General features: G+C 39.0%; 1 protein-coding gene across 1 annotated transcript in view; it reads left to right on the top strand.

Moving 5' to 3' along the window:
* Positions 1–430: 430 nt before the first annotated feature.
* Positions 431–18562, top strand: part of LOC111155839 (transmembrane protein 131) — a 216665-nt gene continuing 198533 nt past the window's right edge. The window contains exon 1 of the mRNA XM_022516255.1: positions 431–1009. Within this exon, the coding sequence (XP_022371963.1) occupies positions 826–1009 (184 nt within the window). The 5' untranslated portion in view covers positions 431–825. The remainder of the gene's footprint in view (positions 1010–18562) is intronic.

Below are 18562 nucleotides of genomic sequence, written 5' to 3'. Positions count from 1 at the left end.
TCTCAGGCGACCCGAAAGGCGGAGGTGGGACCAGGAGGAGTCACTGGAATGGATTTTCCGCGCTGGGCCTCGAGGTCCGGATGCGCACTCAGTCCTCTGGAAGGCTCTCGCATTGCAGTACCGGAGATGCAAGGGGTTAGTTCCCCCGTTGGAGCAGCAGACGAGCCTCCCCCAGTACCCCGCAGTTCCTCCCAGCCCCGCCCACACCCCAAGGCGGCTGCGCGGCAAGGCCCCCTTGTCTCCACGTGATTGCCGTCATTGCCTCTGAGAAGCGTGAACCGCCATCATAAGTCCTGGCGGCTGGGCCCGGGCCTGCTTCCCTCCTCCTCCTCCGCGGGGCAGCGGTGACAGGTTGGGGTTGTTCTGTCCGTGTCCCGTCCGGCAGGTGAAGCCGTGGGCATCCGAGAGCGGGACAAGAAATTCGGGCCCACGGACTCCGGGGCAGACTGACTGACTTGCCGGCCCCCTAGGTGACGGCACGACGGGGGCGGTGCCCAGGACCGCGCCCCGCCCCTCGCAGGCCAGCGACCAGAGCCCGCGGCCGGTGCCCGTTTCCAGTATGGCCGCCCGCCGTGCTTGACCCGTGGCCTCTCCGCTTCGACTCTCCGTAGGCGATGCCGAGGCCGAGGCCGTGACTGACACTCTTGCTCACACGCACGCACGGACCCAGACCCACGCCCGGAGCCCGAGCCCTGGGCCCGGAACCGCCCTCGCCCCCGGCGCCGCGGCCAGAGCCCGGACCACGGCTCCCGCGCCGCCCCTGCCGCCGCCTCGCCGAGAAGGGCCGCGCCGGACCTCGAGCGCGGCGGCCCCCGGCCGGCAGGGATGGGAAAGCGGGCTGGAGGAGGAGCAGCAGGAGCCGCCGCCGCCGCCTCCACGTCCGCAGGGGCCGGTGTGGAGCCCGCGGCCAGCCGCGGCGGGAGCCCGCGGAGCGCGGCCGCCGGCCTACTGGGAGCGCTGCACCTGGTGATGACCCTCGTAGTGGCTGCGGCGCGGGCCGAGAAAGAAGGTGGGTGTCAGCCGGCCGGCATCTCCCAGGCCTGGCCCCGCGGCTGTCAGCGCGCCCTCGCGGAGGCGGCCGCGGGGCTGCGATCGGGGAGGAAGGGCTGCGGCTCGGGGCTCGGAGGGCGGCCAAGCGCGCAGCTCCGTCCGGCGCGAAGTTGCTCGGTCGAGTCCCGTCCCGAGCCGGCAACTTGCAGTTCGAATGCCAGCTCGCGGCGTTGGCTGCACGGAGTTGCTCTTGTTCTCCGTGATTCCTTCCCCTTGTCTTTCCTCTTGACTCCTGTCAGTGCCATTTCAAAACTTCCTGAGTTCTCGTATCTTCTTGCCACTTGGCCCACTGTGTAGGAGGGGCATATTTTTAGACTTGATTGCTGTTAATAGTCAAATTTTAGGACACTTCCCCCCCTTTGGTTGTGATTTTAATAACGGCGGGCACACAGAAAATGTCGTGGTAAAAATAGCAAGACTGATGGAAAGGGTTCAAAACATAGCTTACCGAAATTTCACTTTGAATTTGTTCAAACATTTCTTGGAGAGGAATCTTGTTTCTTCATCTTCCCTCTCCTTTATCCCTTTGCCGTATTCGATTGTTTAACCACCGATTCGGTGTATATAACACAGTTCTGTTTAGTTCTCTAGTAAGCTATTAGAAGTCTTTACATTTTTAAGATTGAGTGTCATCTTTAATGTGGAAGAGTTTAAAAACGAATACCGTTTCTAGTTTGCAAAACCTTATCTGTAATTAGGTTAAGGGCTGATCCCTATTTTTAAAAAGCTCATTAGTATCGAATGACTGTAGAACTGGTACTTCTACAGGGTTAAAAATTATTTTGTAACCTAGAGGACCAAATCTGTAGTTGTGTTGGCACTACTTGGTTTTGAGCCTAGGGGAAATGAGTGGTCACATACCTTTCACAAAGAAATCACTAAAAGTGAGTGGTTTTTAAAAAGCTTAGCAAAACTTGTTAGTTTAGTTTCCACTTCCCACTGTACTGCTACTACAAGAAAATAATGTCTTGCCACAGTAACTTTCAGGTTGGTGTTCTGCTTTATGACTTGTCACTTGTTACCCATGTTGAAGGCAGTAGCTAAATGCAAACCAAATTAATGTTAAAGTACAAATGTGTCTCTCTCTACTGTTATTTATTTTTGTTCAAAACATTACACTCTCTCGTTTAACTCTGTAAGCAACCTTAGTTTGGGTTCATGTAGGTGGAAATTATTCAGAGAATTGCCATCCATTGAAAGAATTAATTGACAGAGGCAAGATTATTTCCAGAATAAAAAATTGCTGCTTTAGGAGTAGTCAGGCCTGTTATTGTCATAGTTCATTGATTGGTTACAGATTTGCAGTTAGATTATTGTTATTATTGTGCGTCTCTGGTGTGCAGTACGGGCTGGCATGTAGTTGGTGTCCAGTAAAGCTAAAACAGTACAATAATTTAATGGGCATGTCTCCTTTTGTTTCAAGTAGTCCTTGGTAGGGATTTTGTCCTTGCTTTTTTTGTTCTTGTGTTTACTTTGTACCATGCCGCGCACACAGTAGGGATTTAACATTTGTTTGAGTGAATGACTCTCTTCCTGGGCCATTAGCACAGGGAAATAATGATTGAGTCTCGTAAAACATTAAGGTTATATTATCCTTCTGCTGCTTTTTCCTCCCACAGCCATATATATGCTAATTTCCTGTGTATAGTTAACAAATCCCTTGTTTGTGAATTGTCAGCCTAAATTATATTTGTTAATTTCCTATTTGTTTAGTTTATAAGTTTTAGTGAACGTCTCTAATACCGATAAGTCTAAGGCTCAGATGAGGAGAATTTCTTGCCACTGTGTGAAGTCTGAAAAGATGTGGCTGACTAGTGGTCCTGGCAGAATCAAACACCTTTTGTGGTGTTTGGAGACGTTGTGTCTGTATGAACAGTTTCAGTGTACAGACCAGCTAGTCAAGATATTGACGATAATTATACTAATTTAGAACATAAGCCTCTACCCATCATATATGAAATCTGGTTCTAATCAAATCTTCTGTGGAGGTTGCTCCAAAAATGGCCTATGCTTTCCGCCTTCTTGCTGATCAAACTATAGTATTGTTTTTGTTTGAGTTCAGTAGAAGAAATGAGATAGATTTTTACATGATTGTGATACCATGAGTTTGGCATCTGATGGGTCGCAAATAACAGCATTTGCCCTGAAAACGTGCTGTTGAGTTTTTTCAGGAAGCCTGGGCAGATTTGCGAAGGTAGCTGAGTTCAGTTTGTCAATTTATACCTTGAGGAATTTTTGTGTTTTAGCAGTATAAACTAGTATTTCAAAGTTAAGATTTTCCTGCAATATTAATGATGGTTCTCTGGGTATTTTGTATTTTGTATATTTTCCCTCAGTTGCAGCAGAATTTCACTAGAAAATCTTCACAACAGAATAAAACTCATTGTCTCTTGAAGAAAAACAGCAGAAATAGCTAAGTGCATTATCTAATGCAGTTTTTTATGTTTCGACTAGATGTTAATTTCCTTAAGTCAGAAGTGTGAGCCTATTCCTTGTCTTAACATCCTGAATGTTTTAACATTCCTGTATCTTAACATCCAATTTTACTGATCAGTGGGAGTGTATAATTACTTCAGAGAAAAGGGACCTTTAAGAATGTTTTGGCTGTGCTCTGCAGTTTGTAAGGGTTTTGAAAGACTTGGGAGAGGAGGAAGTTACTATGATTACTACAGATAACTCACTTATTCTGGGTTGGTGTCAAAATATTCTTTGAAGCTAAGATCTAGATGTTGAGAATAGTGGAAATTGATCTGTATAGTGAAAATATGTGTATGTGTGTTAAACATACAATTCTTAGTAGTATTTTGATTTTTTAAAATTATTTTTATTGATTTGAGAAAGAGATTGGAGCAGAGGGAGAGGAGCAAGCCGACTCCATGCTGAGCACTAAGCTCAGTGCAGGACTCAATTACATGACCCTGAATGGAAACCAAGGGTCGAATGCCTAACCAACTGAGCTACCCAGGCGCCCCAGTAGTATTTTGATTTATTAATCTGCCCATTGTGGCCAGCAAAGAAGAGTTTTTTTAAAAAGCATCTTATATCAGGTAATAAAGTTTCACTGTCAAATGGGTTTTTGGAAGGCATAGTTATCTTTTATTATAAATAAAAAGCTGCATTTTATGTATCTAGTAGATATAAACTTGGACAGATTTTCAGGAATATGGTTGAGTCTGTGACAAATTTCAGTGTCACATGTATGATTAATTGTCTATTAATGGCAAGGCAAAGTTTGATAATCTTTATTAGGACTTTTTTTTTTTTTTAAGATTTTATTTATTTGTCAGAGAGAGAGATACCACAAGCAAGGGGAGTGGCAGGGAGAGGGAGAAGCAGGCTCTGCACTGAGCAGGGAGCCCAACGTGGGACTCTATCCCAAGACCCTGGGATCCTGACCTGAGTTGAAGGCAGATGCTTAACCAACTGAGCTACCCAGATGTCCCAAGGACCTTTAAATTTGTTTGCTGGATGTATTAGTTTTGTGTAGAAATTTTTGTTTTTAACTTTGTATTTGTGACAGACACAGGAGGAGGGTCCAAAAGTATTTTATCTACAAAACATATGAACAAAATACTTAGTAATAAAGGTCAGAAGAGATGAAAATGTGATTAGGGAATTTGTCTTAGGATGGTAGAATTGATTAGGAGTGGTATTTTTTTTTCTAATCAAATTATTACTTTTTAATGTAAAAATATTTTTAGAAGTGTTTTTCTTAAGAGTGAGTTGTTCTAATCTTTTGTATGGTGGTAGAATGGCTACTCTTTAAAGCCCAGTGAGTAGAATATTACTTTGTTAACACTGCTTCACTAATGAACTTTTGTTGGCTTACTTTTACTAAAAGCTGTTTGCTACTGCCAGAAGCTGTGGAATCCTGTAGTTGGAAAAAGTGTATCCTCTCTTTCTCTTGTTAATGACTATTTTCCTTCTCTTTATAATCCTTTCAGTGGGTCCTCATAGACACTTGCCAAAAAGATCAGCTTTGAGAGTAGATGTAAAATCATCTAATTTGTTATCATCCGGAGTAGTAATAAGCCAGACTACTCTTGGGGGGGAATTAAATCATTGCTGAGTCTTTGATATTTTAGAATCTCTTTTTCATCTGCATGTGGCTTGAGCTTTCTGACCAGCCTTGGCAGATGGAGAGGCCATTTTTCTATGGCTGAATTTTTCCTCACTATCTGTTTTAAGCAGCATCAGACACTGTTAATAGCTGCTTCTTGGAACTTTTCCCCGTTCATTTCCAGGACTTTGTAGTTCTTGGTTATCATTCTGCCTTAGTCCTCGGTCACTGCTCTCCAGTCGCCCACTGGATGTTTTCCCTCACACGTGTGTCCAGCCACCAGCATGCACTGCACATGTCCAGGGCAGAATAATCACACCATCTCTGGTTTCCCAGTTTTACTAATGCTGTGATTGTTCTTTCTGCCACATTGGTCTTGTTTTTGACCCTTAGCAAGTGATGTCAATGTCTTTTCCCCTTCTTAGTCAGCTCTCCCATGACCTACACCCCGGAGGCATTGTGGTGGGCTCTCACCTCTGGACTTTCTCCATTTCTGCTCGCATTGGCTTTGTTATTCATTCTGAACATTTAGCAACTTAAATTATTTTATGGGTGACATTTCTTCACCCAGACGGGAATTTTTGAACCTCTGTCAACTGCTATGTATGTACATAACAGGCATTCAGTTTTAAATGAAGGTTTACCTGAAATGACCTTATCTTTCCCCTTTTACCTGAGACTGGGCTGAGAGTCAAGAGTACAGGTGAAACTTGGACCTTGGTCGCTGGTGTCATTAGGAATTCTGCTGTAATTAGAATAGGGTGACACTTCTTTTTTCTTCTCTGCATGTTGCTTTTCCTTGTAACTGAGCAATATACACTTACGTAAACCACACATTTGTAACTTTTGGATTTTAAGGTTTCAGATTCTTACATATCCCAATTTATAAAACAGGCACAGAGAAATTAAGTAGTATTCTGAAGGTAACAGAGTTCGTAGGTAGTTGAGCCAGGTTTCCATCCAAAGCTGTCTGTTCCTAGAACCAAATATATAATCCTGGATGAGTACTTAAGGTAGGAGATTCTGATGTATACCAGTTGGATAAAGAATAGAACTGCCAGTTCCTGCAGAGGCAATGTATTCAGTATTCCAGTGAAGTGCACTTTTTTTTTTTTAAACAACTTTAGACATCCGTATCATCCATATTGTTAAACATTAAAATGATTACAGGCCATTCTGGATCATGTACATTTAAAAAAAAAAGATTTTATTTATTTGACAGAGGGAGACACAGTGATAGAGGAAACGCAAACGGGGGGGTGGGAGAGGGAGAAGCAGGGTTCCCACTGAGCAGGGAGCCTGGTGTGGGGGCTTGATCCCAGGACCCTGGGATCATGACCTGAGCCAAAGGCAGATAGATGCTTAATGACTGAGCCACCCAGGCACCCCAGTCATGTACATTTGTAAAACGAAACCCATGAATGGATAATCTAGGGAACAGATACTTGGTAGCGAAAGCTACTGATTCTGTTCTCAGTGATTTAAGTACCTGATATATTCTTAGGTCAAGATTAAGACTAAATTCTGTGAACAGTCCTTAGTTCTAGATTGGTATGATAGGTTAATCTAGACGTGTGGGATAGTCTCAGAAACTAGCCCTGATTAAAAGGAACTAGAATTAATCCAAAGGCTGGAAGTGGCATTGGCTTTTGACAATGGGGAAATCTCTGAGACTTCTGTTAGAGGTCCAGGAGCTCCCAAAGATGTTCATTTCTAGTGCTTTGTTCATTCTTATGAAGGCATTTTTGGGTTACGTGGTTTCATTTATAGTACTAAATCAGTTTTCTTTCATTCCTTTGAGATTGCCTTAGAAAGATTTTTAGAAAGCCTTAACTCTTAGTGTGATTCATTTTGTTACATTTAGCACTTAGAACAAAGGTCTGAAAAATGCCTAAGGTCTAAGAGGATCCTTGATATGTCTGTCACAGTCAAGTGTCAAACCTGCTTTGTTTCTGTTTAATTGTACGAAAACACATAACATAAAATTTACCATCTTAACCATCTTAAGAGTATGGTTCAGTAGTATTAAGTACACTCACATTGTGGAATAGATCTCCAGAACTGTCTCTCCATATCCACTGAACAGTAGCTCCCCATCCCTCTCCCCTGCTCCTGCCCCATCATTCTATTTTGTTTTGATGAACTTGACTATTTTAGATACCTCATGTGAGTGGTATCATGCAGATCCCAAGAGTGAATACCTTTTTGTGGCTGGCTTGTTTCACTTAGCATAATGTCCTGAAGGTTCATCATATTGTAGCATGTGACGGGATTTCTTTCTTTTTTGAGGCTCAATAATATTCTCCTGTACTTAGAGACCATTTTTTTTCCATTTCATTTATCCATTTACCTGTCAATGGACATTTGGATTGCTTTCGCTGCTTGAAAGCTTTTGTAAATAATTCTGCTGTGGACATAGGTGTGCAAATATCTCTTTGAATCCTGCTTGTAATTCTTTTGGGATATATACCACAAGTGGGATTACTGGGTCGTATGGTAGTTCTATTTTTAATTATTTAAGCAACTGCCATACTGTTTTCCATAGTAGCTGCACCATTTTACGATTCTACCAACAGTTCACAAAGGTTCAGTTTCTCCACATTCTCACCGACACTTGTTTTTATTCGTTTAGAGTGGCTATCCTAATGAATATTAGGATATGGTCTCATTCTGGTTTTCATTTGCATTTTTGTAGGTGACATTGAGCATCTTTTTATAGTCTTTTGGGCCATTTATCTCTCTCTCTCTCTCTCTTTTTTTTTTTTTTTTTTTTTGAGAAGTATCTATTCAAGTCCTTTGACCACCTTTAAATTGGGTTATTTCTGTTGTTGAGTTAAAGGAGTTCTTTATATATATTGGTTATTAATTCTTCATCAGATAGATGATTTGCAAATGCTTTCCCTCAAACCATGGGTTGGTTGCAATTTTACTCTTTTGATTGTAACCTTTGATACATAGAAGTTTTTAAGTCTGATGTTCCATTTGTCTACTTTTGCTTTTGCTGCCTGTACTTTCAATGTCCTACTGAGGAAACATTGACAAATCCTATGTCATGAAGCTTTTCCCATTTTCTCTAGGAATTTTAATTTTCGATCTTTCTATTCTTTAGTCTGTTTACAGTTCATTTTTGTATAAGATGTATGATGAGTGTCCACATTCATTCTTTTGCATGTGAATACCCTGTTTCCCCAGCACCATTTGTTGAAGAGATGTCCTTTCTCCAGTGAGTGGTCTTGGAAACCTTGCATGATGGTCATGTGACTATATATGAGAATTTATTTCTGGGCTCTATTCCATTCGTCTATTTCTTTCTTTCTTTCTTTCTTTCTGTTTTTTGTTTTTTTTTTTGTCAGAGATCATAAGTAGCCAGAGAGAGGGGGAAGCAGGCTCCCTGCTGAGCAGAGAGCCTGATGCAGGGCTCGATCCCAAGACCCTGGGACCATGACCTGAGCTGAAGGCAGACGCTTTAAACCACTAGCCACCCAGGCACCCCTGGTCTATTTGTTTCTTTATGCAGTTACCAACCACACTTTGCATTACTGTAGCTTTGTTACATGTTTCAGAATCAGGGAATGTAAGTCCTCAGAGTTTGTTTTGGCTGTTTTGGGTCCCTTGAAATCCCATATGGATTTGAGGATGGCTTTTTCTGTTTATGCAAAAAATGCTCTTGTCGTTTTGATAGGGATTGCATGAATCTTGAAATTGCTTTGGATAGTTTGGATATCTAAATAGTATTAAGTCTTCTAGTTTCTGAACATGGGGTGTCTTTCCATTTATTTGTGTTGTCTGTAATTTCTTTCAGCAGTGTTTTGTAGTTTTCAATGTGTACAAGCCTTCCTCCTCTTGGTTATTGTATTTATTCTTAGGTATTTTATTTTTATGCTACTATAAATCAAACCTGCATTTTTGAACAAATTATTTCAAGTATTGCGTGACTGCGTGTTGTGAACTTGTAGTGTTTGAGAAAAGAAACATGCTCTGTATTTGAAACAAAAAATTCTACATGCTTAAAGTATTTCCTTAGATTGCTTGCCTATAAATCGAAATGTATTTTAAGTCATCTTAAGTTCTAAGAAATTTGTGACTATTTTCTAAATCAGTTATGATTGCAAAATGTTATGACAGTCTAACTTTGGTTCTTAGCTAATTATTTTTATATAGTTACAGTATTACATTTGGATCAAAACATGTAATAGTAAAAAACTATTGCAGCACTGAAGTTTGAGAAATAGGCTAAGACAACCGTACTGCTACAAATTAATTAGCAGTTAGTATCCAGGGTATGGCAAGGGCCCTACCTGGATTTTCTTTTTTTTTGGGAATGGTTAAATTGGAAGCAGAAGATTTTCTAGGGAATTATTTATAGTAGAAAGGTACTGTCTAGATCTTAAGCCTTAGCTCAGAGCTCTTTGTAAGTAAAGTTTGTCATTCCAGAAGTTTTTTAGTAGAGCAGTGCATAAGAGAGGGCAGTGTGTTGGGGCGCCTGGGTGGCTCAGTGGGTTAGGCCTCTGCCTTCAGCACAGGGCACGATCTCAGGGTCCTGAGATCAAGCCCCACATTGGGCTCTCTGCTCAGCAGGGAGTCTGCTTCCCCCTCTTTCTCTCTGCCTCCTTGTGATCTCTCTCTCTCTGTCAAATTAAAAAAAAAAGGGGGCAGTGGAACACTTTTCAGACTGGAACACTTTAAAAAATGCTTGGTGAATTGGTGACTTAATCTGAAGTTAGGAAATGAAGTAGTAGATAGGACTACCACAAGTCAGTTTCTCTTTTCAGATATTTCACATGTAGGGGAGTTATTTCATATTTAAAGGTTTACCTCATGGTACTGGGGGCTTCTCTTGGGTTCTGTCTGGGTGGGAAAAAAGGTTACTTGAGACTTACGTTGAACAGAAGAAGATGTAAGAAGTTAGATTGAATTTTAATAGGATCTTAGAAATTCTTGTAAATAGAAAATTTCTGAATATTGTCAATTCCTTCCCAACTGCATTTGGGTTTATTTGTGCTCGTATAGGAGCATGAACTTTTGGAGGTTAAGGACTGGGTCATGTTCTTCCTGGACCAAGCATTTTAAGTGTTTCAACACGTTCAGTCTTGTCTTGGTCAGAGAAGTAGTGAACCATAACCGATTAAAGATGAACCTGATTGAAGAAGAAGAGGTATTTCTGAAAAGCTAGTATTTATACAAGTTTGATTTTTCACCATTTGGGGAATATATTATGTTTGCAGTTACTGCCTATAATTGGTAATGCCTGTAATTACTTAATGATGATGGCTAATGTTTATCAAGTATTTTCACTGTGTTAATTGCTTTGCATACCCTATCTCATTTAATCCTCATATTAGCCCTGTGTGGGGTGCTAGTCCTTCTTTCTTAACTCTTCACATCTTTTCTTGCTTACAATTCCTCTGTGGTTATCAGTACTCTTGGCAGGCGCTTGCTTGTGATAATATAATACATGATTTTAATCTCCAGTAAAATTAGCCAGTATAATATATAGTAAGTCTTCCTATGCATACAGTTTGGAGGTCAGTTTGGAAAAGCTTTTTTCACTTCCACAAAAAATTCATGTTCATTGTAAAAATGAAACAAGTTATAAAATATGGATGAGTAAATGGAGAACAGTTTCTGTCTATCCAGTATAAGGAACCAGGGCACCTGGGTGGCTCCGTTGGTTGTGTCCAACTCTTGGTTTTGGCAGTTAGGTGTAAGAAGTACCTCAAGTTCAGAGAGGAGGGGTCAAGAGCTCTAGCTGGTATTCTGAGATTCACAGAACCTTAGGAAATTCTGAGTGATCCTAGGTAGTATTCTGCATATGAACCTCAGTCAAAATGTGTGTCAGTGAGGAAAGAATTCTGGGAACCACCATTCTGTGTATGGCAACAAGTTAGAGAACATATCAGAAGTGCTTTGTGAGTGATCTAAGTCAGTGAGAGAATTCACAGCCTTGCCTAGGACTCTAAGAGGTAATAGTTGGGAAGTGGAAATAGTGACTCACAGTGTGGCTCTGGGCTCTGGTCATCTTCTGCTTTCTGGCTGTATGACTTTGGTAAATATGATTTACCACTTTGTGTCTAAGTTTCATTACCCATAGAGTACGGATGATGAGAGCATCTTTCTCCTTGAGTTGTTGCAAGGATTTACAGAGGTGGTGGGTGAAAAGCTCTTAGCACAGTGTCTGACACATTAAAAAAATTACTAGGAATACTATTATACATTTGTTAGCTGTTTGTATTTATTTTTTATTTTTTTAAGATTATTTTATTTTATTTTATTTGACAGATCACAAGTAGGCAGAGGCAGGCAGAGAGAGAGAGGAGGAAGCAGGCTCCCCGCCGAGCAGGGAGCCCAATTTGGGGCTCAATCCCAAGACCCTGGGATCATGATCTGAGCCGAAGGCAGAGGCTTAACCCACTGAGCCACCCAGACAATGCTCTACTGTTTATATTTCTTTTGTATTGTTTGATCCTGTCTTTTGTCAAGTTTTCCATTGGGGTTTGGATTTTTCTTTTTTGACTTAAATGAACAGTTATGGATTTCATTTTTCCCATATTTCCATTTGCATTTAAATTTTCTACATTTAAATGTTCTTTTTATTATCACTGTTTTAAAATTTATTGGCCAAATCTGTCACTCTTTTCTTTATGGTTTCTGCCTTTGTTGTTATGTGTAAAAAGCCCTATGCATAAAACATATTCAATATTTTTTCTCTATAATTCTTTTTTTTTTTTTTTAATTTTATTTATTTATTTGTCAGATAGAGAGAGCACAGGCAGACATAGTGGCAGGCAGAGGCAGAGGGAGAAGCAGGTTCCCCGCTGAGCAAGGAGCCCGATGTAGGACTCGATCCCAGGACTCCGGGACCATGACCTGAGCCAAAGGCAGCGGCCTAACTGACTGAGCCACCCAGGCGTCCCTAATTCTATTTTTAAATGAAAATCTCTAACTCATCGGTCTGTTGGTATCAGGTAGGGAATCTATTTTTCTCAAATGGTTAGTTGCCTTAATATCAGTTATTGAGTTAAACACAGTATTTCCTTTTCATGAAAAGTCTGTCACATACTTGGATGAATGACTTGATCTTCTGTTTTTTTTCCTAACTGATGTGTATTTTTGTTTTAAGTTTAAGTATTACATCTTTGTCTTATTTTATTCATTTGTCCATTTTATTAGGTGGCTTGGCAGGTCATTCTTTCCCCCTAAATTGCTGTTCTTTGAAAAACACTTTATCTGTCTTGTCTTTATTCTCTACAAACCCTAAAATCATTTTGAAGAAAATGTAAAATTTCTATTTGCTTTTTTTAAAAAAAGATTTTATTTATTTATTTGACAGAGAGAGAGCACAAGCAGGGGGAGCGGCAGGGGGAACGGCAGAGGGAGAGGGAGAAGCAGGCTCCCTGCTCAGCAGGGAGCCGGATGCCAGGCTTGATCCCAGGACCCTGGGATCATGACCTGAGCCAAAGGCAGTCACTTAACTGACTGTGCCACTCAGGTGCCCCTTTGTTTGCTTTTTGATTGGGATTGCATTTAAATATTAGACAAATTTGGAACTTGTGGACATCTTTTTTAATATTTTCTATTTTTCTTTCACACACACAAACACACACATTAAGTTGAACCATTTGAAATTGCCATTTTTCTAGGCTCCAAATGATTGAATAACAGCTTATTGAATAATATTAATATGTACATTTACATTAATTTTTACATTGGCCAGAGTGTTAGAACACTTAAATAAAAATAGTGAAAAAGCAGGCCTTATCTTTTTCATCTTTATAGGGAAATACATTCAGTGTCTCTTGTGAAGTATGATGGTGGCAGTTGGTTGAAATTAGATGTTTTTGATAATAGACGATTTCTTACATTTTAAAGAGTTTTAATCTTAAGAGTTAGTAGGGGGTAGATGTTAATGCTGTATCAGGTGAACTTTTCTTATGGTTTTTACTCTAAGCTATTGATTTTGGCTATTTGCATTACAGCAGCAATTATCTTAACTCCCTTCCACTGAACTCTCACCGTGAATTAAACCATATCTCTGTTCCCTTTAGAAAATCTGTCCATGATGCCCATTGAACTTGGGCTGTTAACTGCTAACAGGCTACTCTCACACATATTCACACATTTGTTTCCTCTAGCTGATGTGTACATTTTTATGTATGGTTTTCTTTTTTCTCTTTCTTTGTTTCTCCCTCTTTACCAAACTCTTTTAAAAGCTTTTGAAATATTTCAGACACTGCCAAAAAGTTATCAATAGTAATAGCAGCAATAAAAAGTAGTTTTAAGAATAACAAGAAATGTGCAGAATCTGAGGAAAACTTTAAAACATTTCTGAAGCCAGAGAAGTAGATTTGAATAGTGCAAAGACATTCCTTGTGCTTGGATGGGAGAACTCAACATCATAAAGATGTCTGTTCTCCCCAAGTTAACATTAATTTGGCACAGATGCAATTAAAAAATACCAACACAACTTTTTATAGAGTTAGGAAAGTTGATGTTAAAGTTCATATGGAAAAATAAACATGTAGGAATGCTGGGGAAATGCTGAAAAAGAAAAGTTATGAGGTGTGACTAGCACAAGCAGTTATTAAAACGTACTGTAAAGCAATTATATACTTGCAAAATGTAAGGTATTGGTGTATGTATATAGACCAATAAGTGGAATAGAATAGAAATTCTGTAAGCAGATCTTAAGTCCGTGGTTTATGCTACATACCTGCTTTCCTTCGGGGAGTCTGGAATGTGCGGGTAAGGGAGTGCCTTTATGGCTGCCCCTCAATTAAAACCTTGTATCCTGTATTAATGTCCTATTGCTGCTGTAGCAGATTACCACAGTTTATAGTGTCCTAAAACAATGCAAATTTATTGCCTTATAGTTCTAAGGGGCAGAATTGTAAAATCAGGATGTTGACAGGTTGTGTTCCTTGCAGATGCTTAAGTGGAGGATTTTTTTCTTCTCCTTTGTGGGCTTCTAGAGGCTGCTTGCATTTCTTGGCTTGTGGCCCTTTCCTCTTATTACTCCACTGTCTTGCTTAATTCATTCCAGCTTCTTTCATTGTCACATTGCCTTCTGATCCTCTAATCTGCCTCCCTCTTGCAAAGACCAATATAATTACATTGGACTCCTGTAGATAATCCAAGTTGATCCCCCTGTCTCAAATCCTTAACTTAATCACATCCACAAAATGCCTTTTGCCATATAAAGTAACATTCATAGATTCTGGGGATTGGGATGTGGACATCTTGAGGAGCCATTATTTAGCCTGTCACAGCATTGATTGTGTGCTTGAGTTTCCCTGATAGATAAGACACTTAAAGCACAAACAGTGAAAGGAAAAATAGGTAAATTGGACATCATCAAAATGAAAAATCTGAGTTTCAAAGGGCAATGTCAGAAAAGTGAATGGGTGAAAATTTTTGTAAATTACATACCTGATGTGGAATATGTATCTAGAACATGTAAAGAACTCTTACAACTCAGTAGAAAAAAGACAACCCAATTAAAAATGGGTGAAGGATCTAAATAGGCATTTCTCCAAACAATAAGCACATAAAAGATGGTCAGTGTCATTAGCCATCAGAGAAATACAAACCAAAACAAAAATGAGATACAACTTCACACCCACCAATACACTTAAAATAAAAGTGACAGATAATAACAAGTATTGGTGAAGATGTGAAGAAATTAAAATGTCATACGTTGCTGCTGAGAATATAAAATGGTGCAGTTTTTTTGGAAAACAGGCTGGCAGCTCTTCAAAATGCTAAGTATAGAGTTACTGTATGTTCCAGCAGTTGTCTTGGGTATATTCCCAAAAGAAATGAAAACATATGTGCACACAAAAACTCACATAGGAATGTTCTTAGAAGTATTTTTCACAAAAGCCCAAAAGTAGAAATGACTCAAACGTCCCATCAACTCATGAATGAATAATAAAATAGAATATTATTCAGCCATAAAAGAAAGTATGGATGTGGGCTGTAATTACAAATGAACCTTGAAAACGTGCTTAGTGAGTGAAGCTAGTCACAAAAGACCATGTATGACCACAAAAAAATGTCCAAAATAGACAAATCCTTAGAGCCAGAAAGTAGATCAGTAGAGACAGAAAGCTTAGGACTGGGGGAGGAAGGAATAGGGAGTGGCTGCTAAAGGGTTTGGGTTTTCTTTACTGGGGTGATGAAAATGTCCTGGAATTAGTAGTGATGATTGAACATCTCTGAATATACTAAAAACTGTACATTGTGTATTCTAAATGAGAAATTCCATAGTACGTGAATTATATCTCAATAAAGTTATTATTTAAAAGTTTAAAAATTGACAAATGTCCTTTTTGTCTAAGAAAACAACAACAGCAACAACAAATAAGCTACCACTTCTTACCTACCTGACTGGCAAAAGTTTAAAAGCTTGATAACACCTCAGTGAGCCTGTGGAAAAGCACAACTTTGATGGTGGGAACACAAAAAAGGTATGGCCTTAATGGAATGAAATTTGGTACATTATCTAACACAACTACATACATGTTTAGTTTTTTAACCCAGCAATCCCAATCCTAGAAACTGACCCTGAAGGTCCACATCTGACATACAAATATGTTATACATACAAGGTTATTCATAATGTGATTGTTTGTAATTGAAAAATACTGAAAAACTGCCTAAATGTCCATGAGTAGTTGAATAAATTATATTACATCCCGTAGTGGATTCTTATTATATACTTGAAAAACAGAATGCAGATCTCTGGAGTCTATTATTCATGATTACCTGATACACTGCAGATTGAAAGCAGAAGAAAAAACCAAAGAGAAAGGAAGGGAGGGAGAGAAGGAGAGAGAGAGGAATGAATATGTCTGTGTTGTGTGTAGAGTATGCTACCTTTAACAAATTTGGTTTTTATGTTTTGTGTGTATGTGTGGTGTGTAGTTCTATTAATATATGTATAGATTTGTGTAACTACCGCCACAATCAGGATACAGAACAGTTGCATTACCCCCCAAAACTCTCTTGTGCTTTGCCATTATAGTCACACACTCTGACCACACTTCTAAACCCTGGCAAATGATGTGTTCTCCATCACTGTAGTTTTCTCATTTTGAGAATGTCATGTAAATGAAATCCTATGATATATATAGTTTTGAGACTATGATGTTGGGGTTGGTTTCTTTTATTTACCACAGTGCTTTGAAATTCGTGCAACTTCTTGTGTGTATCAACAGTTTATTCCTTTTAATTGCCAAGTAGTATTCCAGTGTGTGACTATTAAAGCTTCTATGAACATTTATGGACAAGTCTTTGTATGCACGTATGTTTTTTTTTTTCTCTTTCATAAATACCTACCAGTGGAAAGTCTGTATGATCCAGTGGGTGTATGTTTAACTTAGACTGCTAATTTGTTTTCCAAAGTAGTTGATCCACAGTGAAAAATGATAATGAGCATCTTTTCATGTGCTTATTTGACATCCATATCTTTTTTGGTAAAGCGGCTCTTTTTTGCCCATGTCTATATTGCATTATTTGTTTTGTAATCGAGACTTGAGAATTAGAGAATTCCTTATATAGTCTGGCTCTGAGTCCTCTGGAGATACATGTTTGCAGAGATTTCCTCCAGTCTGTGTCTTGTATTTTCATTCTCTTAACAGATGTCTTTTGAAGAGAAGTTTTTAATTAAGTTCTAGTTTTTCAAGTTGTTCTTTAATAGATCATTTTCTTGGTATTGGAACTAAATCTTTGCCTCACTCAAGGTATCAAATATTTTCTCCTAGGTTCTCTTCTAAAAGTTTTATAGTTTTAGGTCTTCCATTTAGATCTAAGCTCCATTTTGATTTATTTTTACATATGAAACAAAGTAAGAATCCAAGTTCTTTGTTGTTGTTGTTGTTGTTGTTGCATATGCTTATCCAGTTCTAGTGCCATTTCTTTGAAAAGGCTGTCCTTTTCCTACTGTATTGTCAGTGCACTTACTGAAAGTCAGTTGCCTATGCATAGGTTTATATCCAGTTTCTTGTTCCAATAATCTGTTTGTCTATCTGGATGCCAGAACCACTGTCTTGACTACTGTAGCTTTGCAATAATTACTAAAGCAGTATTAGTGCTCCAGCTTTGTTCTTATTTAAAGTTATCTTGCCTGTTCTATGTCCTTCACATTTCCTTAAGAATTTGAGAGTCCTGTTTATCAATTTCTGTAACAAAGACTGCTGGGATATTAATTGGGATTGTTTTAAATGTATAGAGGGGAGAATGGACATGTTAATAGTCTTCTGAAGAGGGACATTTTCTCTATTTAGGGCTACTTTAAGTTCTCTTAGAAGTATTTTGTAGTTTTCACTGTAAAAATCTTTTATATCTTTCATCAGATTTCTCTCCAGCATTTCACTTTTTTTTTTTTTTTTTGAGAGAGTGTTTGTGAGTGAGAGCACAAGCCAGGAGAGCAGCAGAGAGAGAGGGAGGAAGCAGACTCCCCAGTGAGCAGGGGGCCAGATATGGGGTTCCATCTCAGGATGCTGAGATCATGACCTGAGCCAAAGGCAGATGCGTAACCTACTGAGCCACCCAGGTGCCCCCGTATTTCATATTTTTGACACTGTTCTAAATGGTATTTTAAAAGTTCAGTTGTTATTGTTCATTGCTAATATATAGAAATGAATTGATATTTGTATATTGATCTTGTATTCTGTAGTCTTCCTAAACTGATTTTTTAGGTCTAAGAGCTTTTCTGTAAATTCCATTGTATTTTCTGTATAGATAATTATGTTTGCAAATAAAGCCAGTTTTACTTCCCCTTTTCCAGTCCGGATACATTTTATTTTTGTTGCCTGATTGTACTGGCTAGAACCTCTAAGACAGTGTTTAACATAAGTAATTAAGAGTGAACATTCCTGTCTTGTTCATAATCTTGGGGGAAGCAGTGAGTCTTTCACCATTAAGTGTGATTTTAGCTGTACATTTTTCATAGATAGACTTCCTCAGGTTGAGGAAGTTCTCTTTTACATCTGGTTTGTTGAGGGTCTTTAACAAATAGATGTTGAATTTATAAAATGGCTTTTCTGTGTCTATTGAGGGTTTTTACATTGTTGTTTTTGTTTTTTTTTAGGTTAATATGGTGAGTTACCAACTTGAGTTTCTTACCTGATCATGATGTATTTTTCTTGTAACATATTCTTGGATTTTTTATTTTTGCTAAAATTTTGTTTAGAATTTTTATGTCGGTGGTCATGAGGTCATGATAGTGTTAAGTTTTCATGTAATGTATTTGCTTTTGGTTTTAGGGTAATAATGGCCTCATAGAATTAGTTGAGAGGTATTTCTTCCTTTTTAATTTTTTGGAAGAGTCCAAATAGAATTGAAATTATTTTTCTTATAATGTGTGATAAGAATTAAAGCCATCTGGGCCTTGAATTTCTTTGTGGGGAGATTTTTAACTACAATGTCAGTTTTTATAGTAAAAGACTATTCA

The sequence above is a fragment of the Enhydra lutris genome, unplaced genomic scaffold (assembly GCF_002288905.1).
Source record: "Enhydra lutris kenyoni isolate GAN:26980312 unplaced genomic scaffold, ASM228890v2 scaffoldscaffold44, whole genome shotgun sequence".
NCBI classification, from domain to species: Eukaryota; Metazoa; Chordata; class Mammalia; order Carnivora; family Mustelidae; genus Enhydra; species Enhydra lutris.
This window is presented reverse-complemented; position numbering and strand designations above follow the sequence as displayed.